This window comes from Phalacrocorax aristotelis, chromosome 5 (assembly GCF_949628215.1).
Source record: "Phalacrocorax aristotelis chromosome 5, bGulAri2.1, whole genome shotgun sequence".
Classification (NCBI taxonomy): domain Eukaryota; kingdom Metazoa; phylum Chordata; class Aves; order Suliformes; family Phalacrocoracidae; genus Phalacrocorax; species Phalacrocorax aristotelis.
In genome coordinates, this window is record NC_134280.1 from 61,232,080 (window position 1) to 61,248,682 (window position 16,603).

Sequence of the window (16,603 nt, forward strand, 5' to 3'; positions counted from 1 at the left end):
GTGGTTACAACAGCCAATGTAACCAATGTGCAAACCCCCAGCTGCTATACATAACATTTTCTTTATGTGACGGAATTTTTTTGTACTCTCCCAATAAATGGATCAAGTACTCACTACTTAATAGTACTACAAAACATGCAAAAAAAGATCTTGTAAGATGATGAATTTTAGGAATTAAGAGACTTTGTAAGTTGCAGCTAACAGCATTTTTAAGGAAAATCCTTCCATCTCTAATTAATTATTCTAAATTCTTATCCCTTGAACTAAAATTTTGTTAGCAATATGAAAGGGACATAAAGCTTTAGATGAAAATAATCTCACTTTATCTCTTTGGTCTAAATAAAGCCACAAAAGAGCTTAAATTAATGACAAAATATAGCAAAAAATGCACAATACAATGTCCTTAAGAACAGCTTTGCACTAAACCAACGATGACAATTATTTTCAGTGGGGGAAGAACTAGAATCTAGAAATGTGGTTTTAAACATAAATACATAAATTACAATTTATGTTCAACCTTTACTTATTACACACCAAAGATGTTATAGTGCTGCACACCCTCAAGACTGAATTTAACCAGATCTGCTGTTATGACATCAATCCTTTCTACGTCTCTGAATTGTCAGTGTAATTAAATCCTCAGAAACTATAGTTTGGAAAGGAGATTTCCAGCAAGTTAGCTGGGGGGATATGTAGCTGATCATTTGTACTTGGGTCACTAAATGTATGGACCGTGTGAAAACGTAACAATATCAAATTTTACCAGTACTGGAAAACAGCGTTATTGTAGCACAGGCTAATGTTTCTTGAGGAATTAATGACCCTTAAATCCACTCCAGTAATACCTCTACTTAAGTGATCAGAGCTTTGTGTCTCCAAATGTAAATTGTTGCCTGCGGAAAGCTTATGGATATTTCTTAGGAAACTATAATTAGCAAATTCTTTCCCCTCTCCCCCCTATCTAGGAGGAATGTGCAAATCCCATTGAAATAAGAGTTGTGACAAATGCAGTGATAAAGTTTTAGTGGCAAGTACAGTCATATGTACAACGGCTAAATTTAGCCTACTGTTTTTCATCAGCAAAACTGGCATTTAAGATGAGAATTCAGGTGTAAGACAGACCGTATGCTATTTAGCCATCCTAATTTTTAAAAGGTTGATGATTCTGTCATTACTCTAAGTTATTTTCAATTATATCCATTTTTGTTACTCACAACTCAAAATAATAATTTTCTTTAACATTTACCGCACATTTAGAAGACTCGCATAAATTGTGGGATGACTGTAGAGATAATTAACTTCTGATTCAATTGGTACATTATTTTAACTTTCACAATTACTTCACAAATCTGCTTCCATTGACTTCAGTAAATAAATATTATTTATCTATATACACAATGAATATAGTGTACGAGTAAGCACACTGTTTTTGGTTAAATGCAAAAGGGTGTAGTTGGCATCAGTCTATTTAACACAAGCATAACACAATGTTATGCTATAGTTTCAATACATAAGTGCATACTGTAAACAACAGGCATTTGGTATAATTCCCATTAAGTGAGCAGTAAAAACAAAATGGAAATGGAAGCCCCAGAAAGCTCTTGCTTTCCACACCCACGCTGAATATGAGTGCAGAGGCCAAAAGGGATAGAAGCTACTTTCCTATTGTCTTTTTCTCATACAGTTAAACTTGCTCTCCTCCCCATAATGTCCAAGAGCAGCCACAGGACAGCAGTGGCATGTGATCTTCGTCAAAGGGATCACATGAAAACCTACTCATATATTAGAGGAAAGTACTACTACACTGAAGTTGCCTTGCACCACTGTAAAATGTAGAGTGATTTCAGTCGTGCAAGGAGCTGTCCTTTCACATTTGAACAGTGTTTAATATGACTATGGTCCAAACTGATCAGAGCTCAAGATCGGTTTTATTTTAAGAATGATCTTTGTGGTCTTCCTTTTCTCTGGTTCCGAAGTGTAAATTATAACTTAAACATCTATACATATTTAAGTTACTTGTAAAAAGAACAAAAATCTATTATAGGAAAAAGTTATATGCAGTTAAATTAGAGTAAAATCTTTACCTTTTTTGAAAAACTAATTTAATTACAGCTTCAAGCCATTATTAAGCACACAGGTAGTACCTCTTCTTTCAACATAATTTACTCTTTTCTACATTTTGTTTCAAAATCTAGAGTTACCTGTTTAAAACAATTTCACAGGAAAAACCAATACTAAACTCTAACTATGACAGAAAAATCTCTGAGAGCCTATTTGTTTACAAGGAGTTAAACTAGCTTAGAATCTTAGAATACAGACAACAGGAAATAATTATTTTTGCCTTCTGCAAACATGTTCCTGACTTTTTAAAAGAGAAAAAGAGTGCATATTTTTAGTTTAAAATACATAACATCACTGTATTTTTTTAAAACTCTTTAAACAGTACTTTGGTTCTCAAAGCCCAAAGGAACTTAGACCTCATGTTTCTTCATCCATTTGACATCACGTCAGTGGATACAATTCACACACGTCCTCTATCTTGCAAAGAGTTTTCCAGTAACACAACATATAGAATACTATCAGTTTTGAATGGCAGCATTTTACATTTGTTTTGCAGGAGGAAAATAAAATTAAAAATATGGAAAGCAATGCCTCATAATGAGCAAAATAAAAATATAAAACACACTGGAAGTTATTGCACCCACTCAAACCTCCTTCATGTCTTTAAACTCAGTAAATGCCTTCTGCATTATCTAGATATATCTATATGTATTTTGCATCTTGATGAAACTGCAGCGTGTTATGTTCTTGGAAGTTGGGGGGGGGGCATGGTAAGTCATCTGAGTTACAGAAATTTAAAAATGCCCTCTTAAGGGGTTAAGCTTTTTTCTGAAGACAGGTTTTGTTTTTAAACTCCATTCTGAACTGAAGGGAAGCTTGCTAGGGTACTATTCAATTGCAAGTATTAGCTTCCTTGGGAATAGCCAGTCTACTGGAATGATACTCTCCACAGAAAACCTTGACTCCCACACTCCACTGGTGGGCTGGGAGGCCACGTTTATGCCAGTTCAGCCTTTTTGTTTCTTTGTGCTTTTCTCCTTCCTGAAGTTGAAAGTACACAAGAAAAAATAAAGTACTCATTAATAAGGTTCTTAAATTCTACTGCAAGGCCATAATGGCACCCTCTCATACACCTTTCCTTCAATATTCTTCACATTTCCATGACCACGTTTTTTAGTTTCTCAATTGTCAACTAGCTTTCCCTCCATCAAACACTAAAACCTGACTTTCTGTCCCATAGTGATCTCATACTTATTACCTGTGGCATACTTAATGCCTAATGGCCATCACTACACCCACAATATGAGGCACGTATTCTGGTTTAGCACCTATTAGTCAATTTTAAAGCACATAATTAAGACTATTGTAAGACCTTACTGGCTTATCCTCAAGATGTGCAATCCAACACAACAGAAAAGGACAGGAAACACTACTTTTTGTTTCTATTAATTTTTCCACTCTGACATTAATGAAAATTCTTTATGATTAATGGCCCAGACTTTTTTCATATCCCTTATCTTTGTGAGCACCTTTTTTATCCAGTTCTCAGGTTCATAACAGCTTCCTCTGACCTTTGTAAATTTTTTATTCCTAGTTGCAAAGGTTTTTAACTGAAGGGAGAAAAATTCTATCTGTAGTATGTGCTACGAACACAAAATCTTGTGTAAGGCAGTCTCAGTGTGCCTTTTATACTTTTCTTTCATATAAGTTATATGTTTGCTGGCATTTGCTGAATATCAGTAAAATTAACTATGCATTAAGCACTTTGTTGCTGTATCTATCAGTCAGTGGAAGGTATGCAGGCAGCACAAGTCACTGCAAAGCTGGCAAAACACTACAAGCGGCAGGGCAGAAATCTATCAGGTTTACAAGGAGCAATGGCAGCCTACCACTGCCATCTTTGGGAAGCCATGTTTTTTAAAAACAAAGACTCACTACAGAACAAAAAACAACAAAAAAAATCTCCCGAAGACCAAAAATTACCTACACCCAAGAACTACAACAACTAGTGGCAAAAGCTTTAAGGTTGATTCCTGAAATATCTGAAATGCAACTCTAAAGCAGTCAAACCGGCTACAGTGGAAGTGTAATTCACAGTCACATACCAGGTAGACTGAGAACATGGCACTAGCTCCAGCCACCAAAAGACTTTATTCCTCTCTTCTATGCCAAACTCAAAATTATCCTAAATCAAAACCATGTAACTCTTCCTCTTGATTCCGACCCCCCCCCCCCGACCTTCCCCAAAGTGTCCATCTTTTTAAAAGTCCAAAGTCATATGTACAAAAGCATATACAGCCTTTCCGGCAGGCTTGACTCATACCATGCCAACTTTTTAAGTTAAGCAGTTGCAAGGTAAATCTATTAAAGAAATGGTCCACAAGGAAATGCAACTTTTTTTTGTCTTATATCCTCTTATAACAGTGAGTCCTTCCATTAAGATTTTCTGCCTTCATGGAATCTTTTGTTTGTGTTTTTTGTTTGTTTGGTTTTTACACATTGGTATAATTCTTCTAGTCAAGCAACTTTCAATCCTCATCTACAATATCTGGTGTCATGGGGTGATATTACTTGATCTGGAGTGATTGTTTTCAAATGCCCATACGACTAACATTGTTTTCACTTTAGTATCTCCAAGAGGTCCAAATCACTCTCCCTTACGAATGTATTACATATTTGGTGTGCTCAAACTTAGCAATTTACCCTCATAAAACCCTTCTATGATTATAGAAATGTTATCCACATTTTATAAATAGGCATTGGAGGAATGGAACACAAAAAGATCCAGCTTATGAAGTATCAAGATGTTTAAGGGTGCCTATTGGGATTTTCAAGGGTGCTCTGACATATTACTCTTACTGAAGTAACTGAAGATTTTTCACTAAAAGACTAATTTGCATTTTTAGTTTTCTGAAAACCTTTAAAATCTGACTCACCCATGTCACCCCTTAAATCCACCAGACCAGCATGTTAAACCAGGAACTCATTAGACCTTAAACTTATGCTCTAAGCTCCATGTGTTACTTCCCATAACAGAGCAAATCACGTGAAAAATAAAGATGCTGTGCATACCATAAGCATCCAGTCCCCTCATGTCCCCCTCCCGCCCGGTCTGAGTCACACACCAAACACTCGACAGCAGGGAGCCACACAGTGAAGTGCATCAGATGTCAGGCAAGAAACAAGTGGATCTCCAGTGATCTGGCTGCTCAGCGCTGGGACTGAGGGGTGCTGTGAGGTTGGGCTCATAGACAGACCCCGATACCAGGCTTGGCAACCCCTCAGCTTGCTTCCAATACTTTTCCAATAGCTACTGCACCTGTACAGCCCCACTACCATTCACATAACAGAGCCAACATGAAAGGCTCAAACCAAATGTGCTGTAAAATCACCCGTATCTACCATGTGGTTGGGTTTAGGTGAGTAGCCACTTTATTGGAGAAAAACTTCTATAAGCATGGAGAAACGCTTTCATTCCTGCACAAAAACTAATCGTGTTTTCTACGCTCTTCTCAACTCCAACAAAGTTTTGCACATGTTTAGACAGCTCTTTTGTCTGGCCAGGAGGAAGGAGTTCAGTTCAGCTAACATGCGTCACCTTCATACAGGAAAAAATAGGTTATAACAAGTATAGCTTCATCTTTTGTCTAGTTCCTCCAAGAAGATGCTGTCTTTCAGCAGAGGTTTGCTTCAAACCCCTATGTTTAGGCCACTAGTGGCTGGAAAGGGAATGAATCTGCTGTCAGGGCTTTTTAATGACATCATTGTTAAGTCAATGAAAGTCACTATGTAAATCAAGCTGGATTTGGTCAACGTACTACATGTTGATTGTGAATCGTATTACTTCTTTTTGGAAATCATGTACGCTGTCTTCTTAGGACCAGCTAATCAAACTTCTTGGGCAGCCAGTTTACTGGGACAATAACTGTACTTTAATCAAAGAAATATAAGACAAGGTAAATTAATAAATTCCCACCATTGCTACCCTACAGAAGTGGTTTCCAAGACAGGGCTTATGGATAACACGTTGCCTGCTAGACCATCTGAGACTGGCTGCAGCTGCAAAAAATAAAAACAATAAAATTGAGGCCAATAGGAAGACGCTGCCTGCAGCACAATTGCTTGCTGTTGTTGCACATTGGCTGGCGAAGGTTAGGGACCGCTGCTCTGTGTAATTGAGCAGGTTTGCAACAGTACCGGAAGGCTGTTGTATAACAATGGCTTAAGCAGAACAGGTAGAAATAAATACAGATTTATTTTTTTTTAAGCATCAGGCAGAGGTGATACGTTTTTACTGAGCATGCCATGTTTTAAAAATGCCCCCAAACAGATACCAGGTACTCTTTTTGCTGGAGGCTGATGGAAAAAAATCAGGTAGCTTCTGAAAGAAATCTGAAAAGCTGTTATCCAAGTAGCTGAGGTTGAAGTCTCCATATGCATTTCAAGTAATTTAGTATTCAAAGTGAGCGCTAAGTAGACATTTTTGGAATCATCACCTGATATACAAATATGTGATTGATCCCTTGGTAGATGAAAATTACAGAGAATAACAGGTGTCTGTCACAAAAATTACTGCTTATATGAACAAAGCAATTAAATCTGCCTATATGAACAAAACAATTAAATTTGCCTAATTTAAAAGCATCCTTGTCAAACACTGCATGAATCACTTCAATCTGAATATTTTTAAGTGAGTGAAAAGCCAGAATGGCTGCAAAGAGCTTTGGATACAAGCAAACTGAATGTCGGAAAATTCCTTATTCATTCATTATGACAGCAGATCTCCCCCCACCCCAAGTTGTTTTTTTTTCTTAGTTTTACTGACTTCCTCCAGGCCTTTCAGCATATCCAAGCATTTGCCAGTAAGTTGCACTCTCAGTGTTACTTCAGACTCACCAAATTACAGAAAAATGTTTAAGAATAGAGCGTCAACACATTGCCCTATGTTAAATGAACTAATTTATTTCAGGGAATGTTAAAGAAATTAATACTGTGCTGTGATGATCAGCTGATCTAACTGCGAGGCTTTCCAGTACTGCAAACGTTTATCAACTTCCCTTTTAACTCTCTAGATTTCTCCTTATGCTGAGCAAACTCAACTTGATGGTGTAAAAATAAATATAATAAATTCCCACTTCAAAGTGCCATTTGCCTTTCCCTTATGGCCAGAGATGTACAGAACATCATCAATATCTCAACATTTTTGTGCAGCTGGAGCTCGGCTTCCTTATTAAAAAGCTTCCTCAAGTTAAAGTTCTTAAGTCGGAGCGTTATGCCAAGGTATGAAAAGGCAACCACAATCCAGACGAACGCACAGAACAACTCAGCGTACATCTTGTCAGACCTACAACCCCCACACCTGCTACAGAAACGCAAGGAAGAGTCTTTTTGGCTTGTGCAAGGCAGAACTGGAAAGTTCGGTTGAACTGTGTTGCACTTAAGCGGGGCTACGAGCGTCTTTTGCCAGCCCACGCGGGGCGATGGGGAAGGCCGGGGGCACAGGAGCCCCCCTCACCCCGCGACACGGCAGCGGCCCCGGGAGGGGGCAGCGCCGGCCCGGACGCTCCGGCGCGCTGCGGGGCCCGGCGGAGCGCCGGCGGCGGCGGGGGGGGGGCACACACCGGCCGGCCCGCGGAGCGAGGGAGGGAGAAAGTTGCCCGCCACCCTCCCCGCACCGCCGGCACTCGGGCGGCAGCACCCGCCGCCGGCGGGGAGAGCTGCATCCCCGCCAGCAGCTGGGCGCCGGTAACGGGGACCCGGCAGCACCGCCCGAGACCACCGGGCGCCGCGGCGGGCAGCGGCAGGACGAGCGTCCTCCCCCGGCGGGACCGGGGCAAATCCCCTCAGCCCCGGGCTCCCGGGAGCCACCCCCCCAACCCCCGCTTCTCCCCGCCCCGGCCGCTCGCATCCCGGGGCAGTCCCCGCCGTGCCGGCAGGCCTCTCCCCGCAGCACCCGGCCTCCGAGGGGTGCGCGGGGATGTTCACCCTCCCCCCGTAGCCGAGGGCCGGAGGAGGCCGCCGATGCCCGCGCCCCAACGGCCGCGGCCGTACCTGAGTCGGTGAGGCGGGGCCGGGCTCTGTCCCGCAGGTAGTAGATGAAATCCCGGCAGTTCTCGTTCTCCACCGCCCCGACGGAGCACAGCTCGGCCAGCAGCTGCAGCGCTTTCTGGCAGATCTCGTCCTCCCTGTCGCCGGGCATCGCCCCCCAGCATCCTCGGGAGCGGAGCGGAGCCCTGCGGTCAGGCGCCGCGCCGCTGCCCGCCGCCCGCCTGCAGCCGCCCGCGCCGCCGGGCCGCCGCCCGCATCCTCCGCCAGCGGCGCCCGCCCCGCCGAGCCGCGCCGCGCCGGGCCGAGCCCAGCCAAGCCGAGCGGGCCCCCCTCCGGGCCGGGCCGGGCCGGGCCGGGCCCCGCCGCCCGCCGCCGCCGCCGCACCCCCCCGCGCTAGAGGCTTCGTCCCGCCGCCTCCCGCGCGCCGCGCCGCCGCCGAGGGCGGAGAGGGGGGGTCCCACCAGTTGAACGCGAGGGCGGGGAGGGCCGGCGCCACCACCGCCCAGCCGCGCTGGCGCAGCTCCCCCGGCCGCCGGAGCGGGCGGGGGCCCGGCCCTGCCTCCGCCCGAGCGGGCTGGCCCCTCTCCGCCCCCGGGGCAGGGCCGCCCCCGGAGCCCGGGCCGCGGCCGCGGCACCCCCCGAGCCGAGCCCCTCGGCCGTGTCTGAGAACAGGCGCGGAGGAAAACTTGGGAAGCGGCGCGGGGTCCGGCGGAGGACGGTCCCGGGCGCAGGTCCTGATGGGCAGCTCCTCGTCCTCCTCCTCCCCGTCGCCAGCCAGGCCCAGACCTCCTCTTTGGCGGCCCGCGTTTGATGTTAACAGTTTGTTAAAAGCCGTAAGCTTTTTGTGTCGCGCTGCCTACTCCTATTCAGAAACCGCTCCATTCACTCAGCTCATTGTCTTGAAATTACTCCCTATAAGTAGTGCGTGCCCTCACTGCTGGGAGCCTGGCGGAGGGGCGAACGTTACACATTTATTCTGGACGGAACGGCGTTCTTCAGCGGGTTCATATTTTGGCCCGGGCGGTGGGTTAGAAAGAGTTAAAGCACGGATGGGAAATCTCAGGCACCTGAGAACCGGCCATAGCTTGAGGGGAAGGCAGGAGAGCCTTCGCCGGAGGAGGGGGAGGCTGAGAAGCCGTAAGCATGTTTATCCTGGCAAGCAGAATATCTGTAAGGTGCTGCTTCGCTTTCTGGATTTGTAGGCAGGGAGGCTGGTGGGTGTCATGAGGGGAAAAGCTGAGAACTGGATGCTCCATTTAACTTAATTTTTTTTCCTCTCTCTCTTTTATAATAGTTTAAGCAAATATCAGAGGCCATGATGAGCTTGGAAAGTTCAGTCTGGTGCAGATGTTCAGCCTCCTGTTTAAAGGCTGGTGATAACAGATCTAGAAATAGTGTAGACAGCAACATCTTCTAGTAGAAGCTTTTTAATTTTTTTAAGGAAAAAAGTATATTGTTGAAATAGGTTAAAAAGTATTCTGCAAGTGGAGTGGATGTTAACAACAACAGTTGTTTGCTAGTATAACTTGATCTCTCCTAGTGCTGTGGCAGCGTTGCTTATGCCTGAGAGGCATGACTTTTTTTTTCTCACCTTTAATAGAAAAATTATGTCTGTAAAACATGATTGTATAAACCAGGAATAATTCCATCAGTAAACAGGTAACTCACGCTGACTTGTTCTTATTAGGAATTAATAATAGATAATAACATGGTATGATAGCTGTTACAGTCGTTGAGGTCATATTTTTGAAGCCCAGGGATTTTTATGACATAAGTGTATGTTTTCACATCTAAGCATGGGGAGACTTCCTACTAGCCTCAATAAATGCTGCACAAATATTTATCTCAGTGCTGGAAACACCAGGGTGATTGGCTTCTTCAGGCACGCAGGGTGGGAGGGAGGAGAGAGAATTCTGAAGAGGTACTCTCAGTCACAGCTCTTTCTCAAACTAAGGACCAGGCGTTAACAGTGCTGCTGCTCTTCCTACTTCAGTGAAGAACTTGGTAGAACCAGAGATACCAGAATTTATTTTTGGGAGAAACAGCTGCAAGAGGGTTAGTGCACTATTCATATGTAAGTAAGCACTCTGGGGGTATAAACTTGTTCATCTATAACACAAGATGAAGTCCAGGCCAATGCTGGCACTATGTGATAAGAGGAATGGCAGAGGAGCCATCCTTTGATGGCTCACTGACATAGACGTCAGCGAAGTATGCCCCAAGTGGTCCACTGATCATGTGTGACCAGATTCTGAATTGCTGTACAATTTTGTGCATTGTGAGTCATTTAGGCAGATTATTTGGCAATATTTTGGTAAATTGGCCCTGAACTTGGCAATATTTTTGTAATTTGGCCCTGAACCTAGATGGCCGTGCTGCTGTATAGTTTGTACTCTGTCCAGGATGGTCAAATATATCAACTGTGAAGTGGTATTAATGCAATTGCTAGAGTGTGGCTTTTATCCTGCGGGACCCCAAGCCCATCGCTCAGCTGGGATTCTAGCTTGCTGCAGGGTGAACAATGGGCAGCCTGGTGATGAAGTGGAAATTTCTTTATCTTTCTCCTATAACTAAAATGTCCTGCTTCATTTTTTTTAAATAGCAGCAATTTGAAGGTGCTGAGATGTTTGTAATGCAGATGGCGAGGGTTGGAGATTTTTCAGTCTGGTGGAGGAAAGACCGTGAAATTGTTTGGACATCACTGCTAGTAAACAAAGGCATCTATTCTCAAAAGCTATCAGCAAGTACTAAGTGTACTTGCGTAAGCAAATGCCCATGTCTCTTTCTGGATATATCAGGAGTAAATGTAATCTGCTGTGTGTCTAAAAGCAAATAGAACTTTTCCTTCCTGTGGTTGCTTGTGAAAACTGGATTACATCTACCATTTTGTTGTCATCAATAGCATGTTTCTGTTCTTGCAGGCACCCCTAGTTGTGATGAGTTTACCCTTGATTTGGCTGCAGATTTTGCCCATTCAGGGGGTGGTGTTATGTTGGAGATCCCTAGTGAATTAACCTTGGTCCTAGTAGGGCATTGCATGATGCAGTGGGACACTCCTGTTAACTTTATTTGAGAGTTACAACTCTCAAATAGACCGTACGTCTATTTTTTTCTGTTGAGCTCAGAGCTGCCCTCACACAGTACAGTGTACTCAGAAGAAAGTATCCCCAAGCCTGCTACACATGGAGTCAGAATAAGTTTAACTGTTTGACCTACAACAGTTTTGTCATCATCAATTGACATGTTCTTTCTTTTCTTGAAATAAAGCTTTTCCCCAGTGTTCTGGCAGTAACGCCAGGGTTGCTTGGCAATGAAATCATCTTCAAAGCTAAGGCGTTCGTGAAACAAATGCCTTTCTGGAAGAAAGTAAGGCAACTTGCATCAGAATTTTTGTTATGGCTGTGCTGCAACCAGAACTTATCAAGTATTTGTATCAAGTATTTATAATTTTTTGAATGACATTTGGCCTCAAATAGGTGGATATAGCTCATCATGTTAATACTTCTTTTTAACAAAAGGGAAGAAAGGCCATGTGTATTTCAGGAAGTCAAGGAAAGATGTAGAGCAGTAAACTTACTAAATGCAACATGGCAAATAAGGATTTGTTGGGTTTTTTTCAAAAGTCAAAGTGAGTGAACTCTGCAATTAAAGAGTAAGAAGGAAAGGTAGAGATCAAGGAGGACAGTGCCGTGGTTAAGGGGTGCTATTGTGCTAAAGGCAGTCAGCTGAAGTCCAGGCTGGAAAAGGGAAATGCCACTGTAGGATCAAGGATTGATACACCTATCAAATCTTTCTGTTACCGGCTGTGCCAGATGTTCTGCCTCACTCTCCCTCATATATGCCTCTTTACCTTCTGTTCTTAATGGATATTTCTTTTTATGCTACAGAAAACTAGAAGATGCTTAGGTGAACGTATAAGAAATAGGAACATGGGTAACTACTACTGAGTTTTTGTGAGGTGGTGCTTTTCTGGGCAGCTTCAGCCTTGCAATGCATTAGTTACTTCTCACAGAAGGTTTCAGGAATGCTTTTAAGGGGAGGGTAGTTAGAAAATAGATATGCCCCCATTTGGGCCTTTTACTCATCATTGACTGCTAGAGGTCATACGGACACAGGTTAGTGTTAACTGAAGGAAAGGTGATATTATCGTTTTGAGAATGTTTTATAAAACTTTGATAGCTCTTCGTGGGTGCAGCTAATAATATGGAGACGTTTAAAGGTTTTGAGATCAGTATTAAATGCTGTGATGAAGGAACATGAGAAGGGATGGTGGTATATAAAAATCTGTTCAGATTTTTAAAACATAATGCATAACACATAAAATCGGTGTTAAACACTGGATAGTACAACGTTTTTGGTTTGCCTCTGTAGGAGGCCTGTAAGCTGTACATCAGAATTATTAAAATGTCATTACGGAGTTTTCTGAATGATGGTAGATAGGTTGGTTTCTCACAGCAGGTCCTGAAGGAAGAGCAAAATGTCTATCCTGTATTGAGCAGAAAAAAAGTATGTCAAAATCTCTTAGCTATTATTAAGTGTCACTAGAAGCTGTGCTGCATTAGAGGATTAGGAAAACACATCTGACAGCCAATGTCCTGATACAACTGGGGCTCAGCTACCCTTTATGAACTGAGTTGAAGGGGTGTAGATAATGAATGAATTGTTTGAATGAAGGTTATGAGAAAAAGCAAGACAGCTACTTTAAGTCTACTGTAGCTCATCAGTGGGGTTTTTTTTTTTGGTTGGTTTTTTTCCCATGTTGCCACTGGACAAAGCTTTACTGCCTAGGGAAGAGGAACAGATGCAAGCTCAAAGTAGAGGGTACTGCCCAGAAGACTGTAAACAGTGCAACATGAATACAAGCTATTTCAGATGATGGATCACTTTCATGACCATGAATGTTTGGTAGATAAACATTTTTTCTTGATGTTCATACTCCTCACGTTGTTAATAGAGAGGACTCTGGGTACTGTAGCTTGTCATCTGGTATCTTCATCTATCTTAAGAAAGCTTCCTCAAAACTAGAGAAGGAGGGAAGAAAACATGTCTTCTCTTCTGATTTGACTTTAATTCTAATTTGACAATCTCTTCCTTGACAGCTTTTGCAAATACTACTGGGAAAAAAGAAAGTTCACTGAACAATTCAGTTTTGAGACTGAATTGAGCTTGAGGAGAATTGTTGAATTCCCAAGTCTGTGGTCTGTGGTTTTTGTTATTGACTGCTCACATGGATTTAAAGTCCTGTCTCTGCAGTCAGTGTTTTTTATCTCCCTTTTGGGTGCTGCAATTTCGTCTAGCTTTCTATCCCTCAATGCCAGCTCTCTGATCTTGTGAATAAACATGTGAAGAAACATTGAAGGACCTTCCTGCTTCTGAGGGGAGCCATGACTGGCATGCTGCACTGAGCTCCTTTCTAGCTGCAGTTCTGCATATATCTATGCAACTATAAATCAGGATTTGACCCTGGACCTGCGTGTTGAAGAGAGTCTAATGAAAGCTGATGGAGTCAGCAGGCTCACTGTGAAGCTATCTTCTAAGGTCTGGTGGGTTTTTTTTTCTTGTTCTGTGGGATATTATTTATGACACTTTCCCTTAATGTCTGCCTGTTAGCTGATGCTGCTTTTATTACTGAAGTTTTAATCTTACAAATACACATGAAGGCAAGGTGTGAAAGAGGGAAATTGATGTCCCAGGCATAAACAATCAAATGAACACTTTAGTTTTACCTTGCAAGTAAAGGATGGTGCAATAACCAAATCACCACCTGTGATCTCTTTCTTTTACTGCTGAAGTGTGTTCCCTAAAATGCACGTAACTAGCTGGGTTGGAAGCATAACACTGTCTTGCTTTCTAGTAGCTAGAGTTATTCTCAAATAAAGAGCAGAAGTGTTGACCTTTACTTTGCTTGGGGGACTATTGTTTAGAAAAAGGAAATATGCTGAAAAGAATGTTCCTACATTAGCCTGGACAGCCATTGCACTGTTCTTTTCTGAGGCACTGTTCCTAGTATCCTCCCCTCATATGCTGAAGCATCCAGGTCCTTAAGGAAGATGAAAACTTGATGTCAGAAAAGAATCCCCTGAAAATAGAGTGTCTTACTCATTCCAGATATACCCATGAAGACTGTTATTTATATTAACATGTTAATGGGAGCCAGATGATAACAAGATAGGAGCTAGTCCTGTATTTAATGCATCTACAGTCATCAAATAACAAAAAAACCCACCCTTTATATCATGTGAGTACTTGTAAATGCATGAAAAATAAAGCCCATTTTGTGCAAGGTGGAATGATGATGTGATACATGTCACTGACGTAGCTTGTCCAGAAAAAAAAAAAGATGAGAGTCTAGATAATATTCAGGACTGTATATAAAACCTGAACCAGGCTTAGCAAACTTTAAAGGCACAGGATAAAGTAAATGTTATTATCTCTCAAGCATTTATTTCCTAGTTCAAGAAGCAGAATCATCTGTGACAAAGGTTAATCTGAAAATTGGTATTATACCACCTAGTAGACCTTTATATAATTAACTCTTATTGATGGTCTCACTCAGTGGTGCAGTTCATACAAGTAAATATCTAAGAGCTCAACCATAATGTGGACTGCAGGAAAGCTCTGCTAATGTATTTCCTCTCAGCTGCTTACAGCTACATGCTGCTGTTTCCTAAGCGAAAGAAGCCATATGAATGTTTTGTGGTTTATGGCTTATTGCTTGGTGAATTTGTAAGAGAATGCTAAGGAAGTAGCTTTCAGTGAGGAGGCTGTAGTCCCTTATTTTTGAACCTTAAAAGAACCTTACAGAACCTTCAACTAAAGAAGGAAAAAAAACACCCAAAAGAAAACCTTTTTTGAAATTTATTTCTGGTAATTTAATGCTTTGTAAGTTATAGCTGTCACAGTGTTTTTGTAGTCTTGGCCTTCTTTGAAAGGTAGTTAAATTTAGAAAACATTTTTAATTAAGTGATAGATCAGATGGGATATGCTTGCAAGTGAAATAAATCCACATGTCCCTTTGTGGATGGAAGAAAAGTTTTATTCCTTTTGGAGCTACCTTTAGTTCTGGTTATGTGCTTTCTAACTTATAATCAGATAAGCTAAAGTCTGTCCAGAAGGCAGTAATGGTTAAAAATATTCAATCAATTGCATCAAGAATATGCTCTCTGCTAGGTATTCTTGAAGTAAGAAGTGTAGAAATATTAACTAAAAATATGAAATAAATTAATTCATTAATATTAGCATGTTTTTGAGGATTTGCTTGAACAGAAAGATCAACTTTTGTGTTACAAGAATACGAAAAGTCCAGGTGGCTTCATTTGGCACATTCTGTTTCGGATCCGTGGTTTCTAGTTACTACAGTCATGAGTAGATGTGGATTGATGTAGTCTCTGGTAAAGAAAATACATGGATAAAGAGGGTGTGTGTTGATCTGTTCCTCTTCACGCCTGTAGAAGAGCAGCATTTTCTTGCTCAAAGTTGTTTCTGTCACTTTATTTTAAACAGGAAAACTTCATGATGCTTTATTTTCAGCCTCATGGGAGTTCTTAATTTTTCTAACATGTAGTTGCTGCTTTCTTTCTATACTTTTTAGAACATACCTAAAAGCAAAATCTGGAAGAAGCAGAGGGGAAGTTATGAATTTGTGTTCTGGCACTAAATACCTGTATAACACTTGTACCTATTATTTTTATATGCTAACTAAATTTTGGAGAAAATGTGAATACAGTTGTAATGTTGTTACAAGTATGGTGTCCCAACAGGCATGTTGGACCTTTGTGATCAGGCTCTTATGCTGGAGGTAAGGGATAATCAACTTGTTTCTTTAAAAGGTTACTCAATATTCTTCTTTCATGATAAAAGAGCAATATGAAGGAGAACAGTGACATGGCTTTTGGCCACAATATAGGTAGTATTTAATACAAGCAAACACCTTATTTTCTTGAGAACCACTCTTAACTGTTCTAAGGGTCATGGTGTTGGCCACGGCTCTGACAACACTGAGGACAGAGATTGGCATGTGTGTTTCAGAAAGGGAGGTGTTCTGCACTGGGGTGAGGAGGGAGCAAGATGGTGCAGGGCTCTTCCTGAATCTCAGTAAGAAATGCCCAACAATGAATGGCTTAAGACAGAATAAGGAGAAGGATGTAGATAGTAAGTCTTACATCCCTTTGTGCCACAATGGATGGAGCCTGGATGGATTTTCCTATGGTGTGCTGCACAGAGCAGAGCAGTTCCTGTCCGTGGAGAGAAGCTCTCCCCTATGGTCATCTGAGCTGTTACAGAATTTCCTTACAAGAAAACAACTCAATTCCTAAAGGCCACTCGCATGAGTACCTGTTGCTGTGCTGCAAGATACAGGCAGGGCCAGGCGATAGGCACGGTCACCGGTGGTGAGCAAGAGCTGCCCATGGCTCCTCTGCTGTGGTGAGCTGGTGGAGCCTGTCCTGCGGCCGAAGAGCTGTGAGCGTTGCACGGCCTGACGGACACGCTGTAC

At 42.3% G+C, this 16,603-nt stretch overlaps 1 protein-coding gene and 1 long non-coding RNA gene across 4 annotated transcripts in view; one reads left to right on the forward strand and one right to left on the reverse strand.

The window, feature by feature from the left end:
- The window catches only part of SYT9 (synaptotagmin 9), a 70,641-nt gene extending 61,924 nt beyond the window's left edge, over positions 1–8,717 (reverse strand). For 2 of the 3 annotated variants that reach the window (XM_075094887.1, XM_075094885.1), the window contains exon 1: positions 8,113–8,715. In XM_075094887.1, coding sequence (XP_074950988.1) covers positions 8,113–8,260 — 148 coding nt within the window. In that variant the 5' untranslated portion in view covers positions 8,261–8,715. Of the gene's footprint in view, positions 1–8,112 lie in introns of all 3 variants that reach the window. The other variant, XM_075094886.1, reaches the window with a different exon arrangement.
- The window catches only part of LOC142057929 (uncharacterized), a 363,120-nt gene that overhangs the window by 157,693 nt on the left and 188,824 nt on the right, over positions 1–16,603 (forward strand). The window lies entirely within an intron of this gene.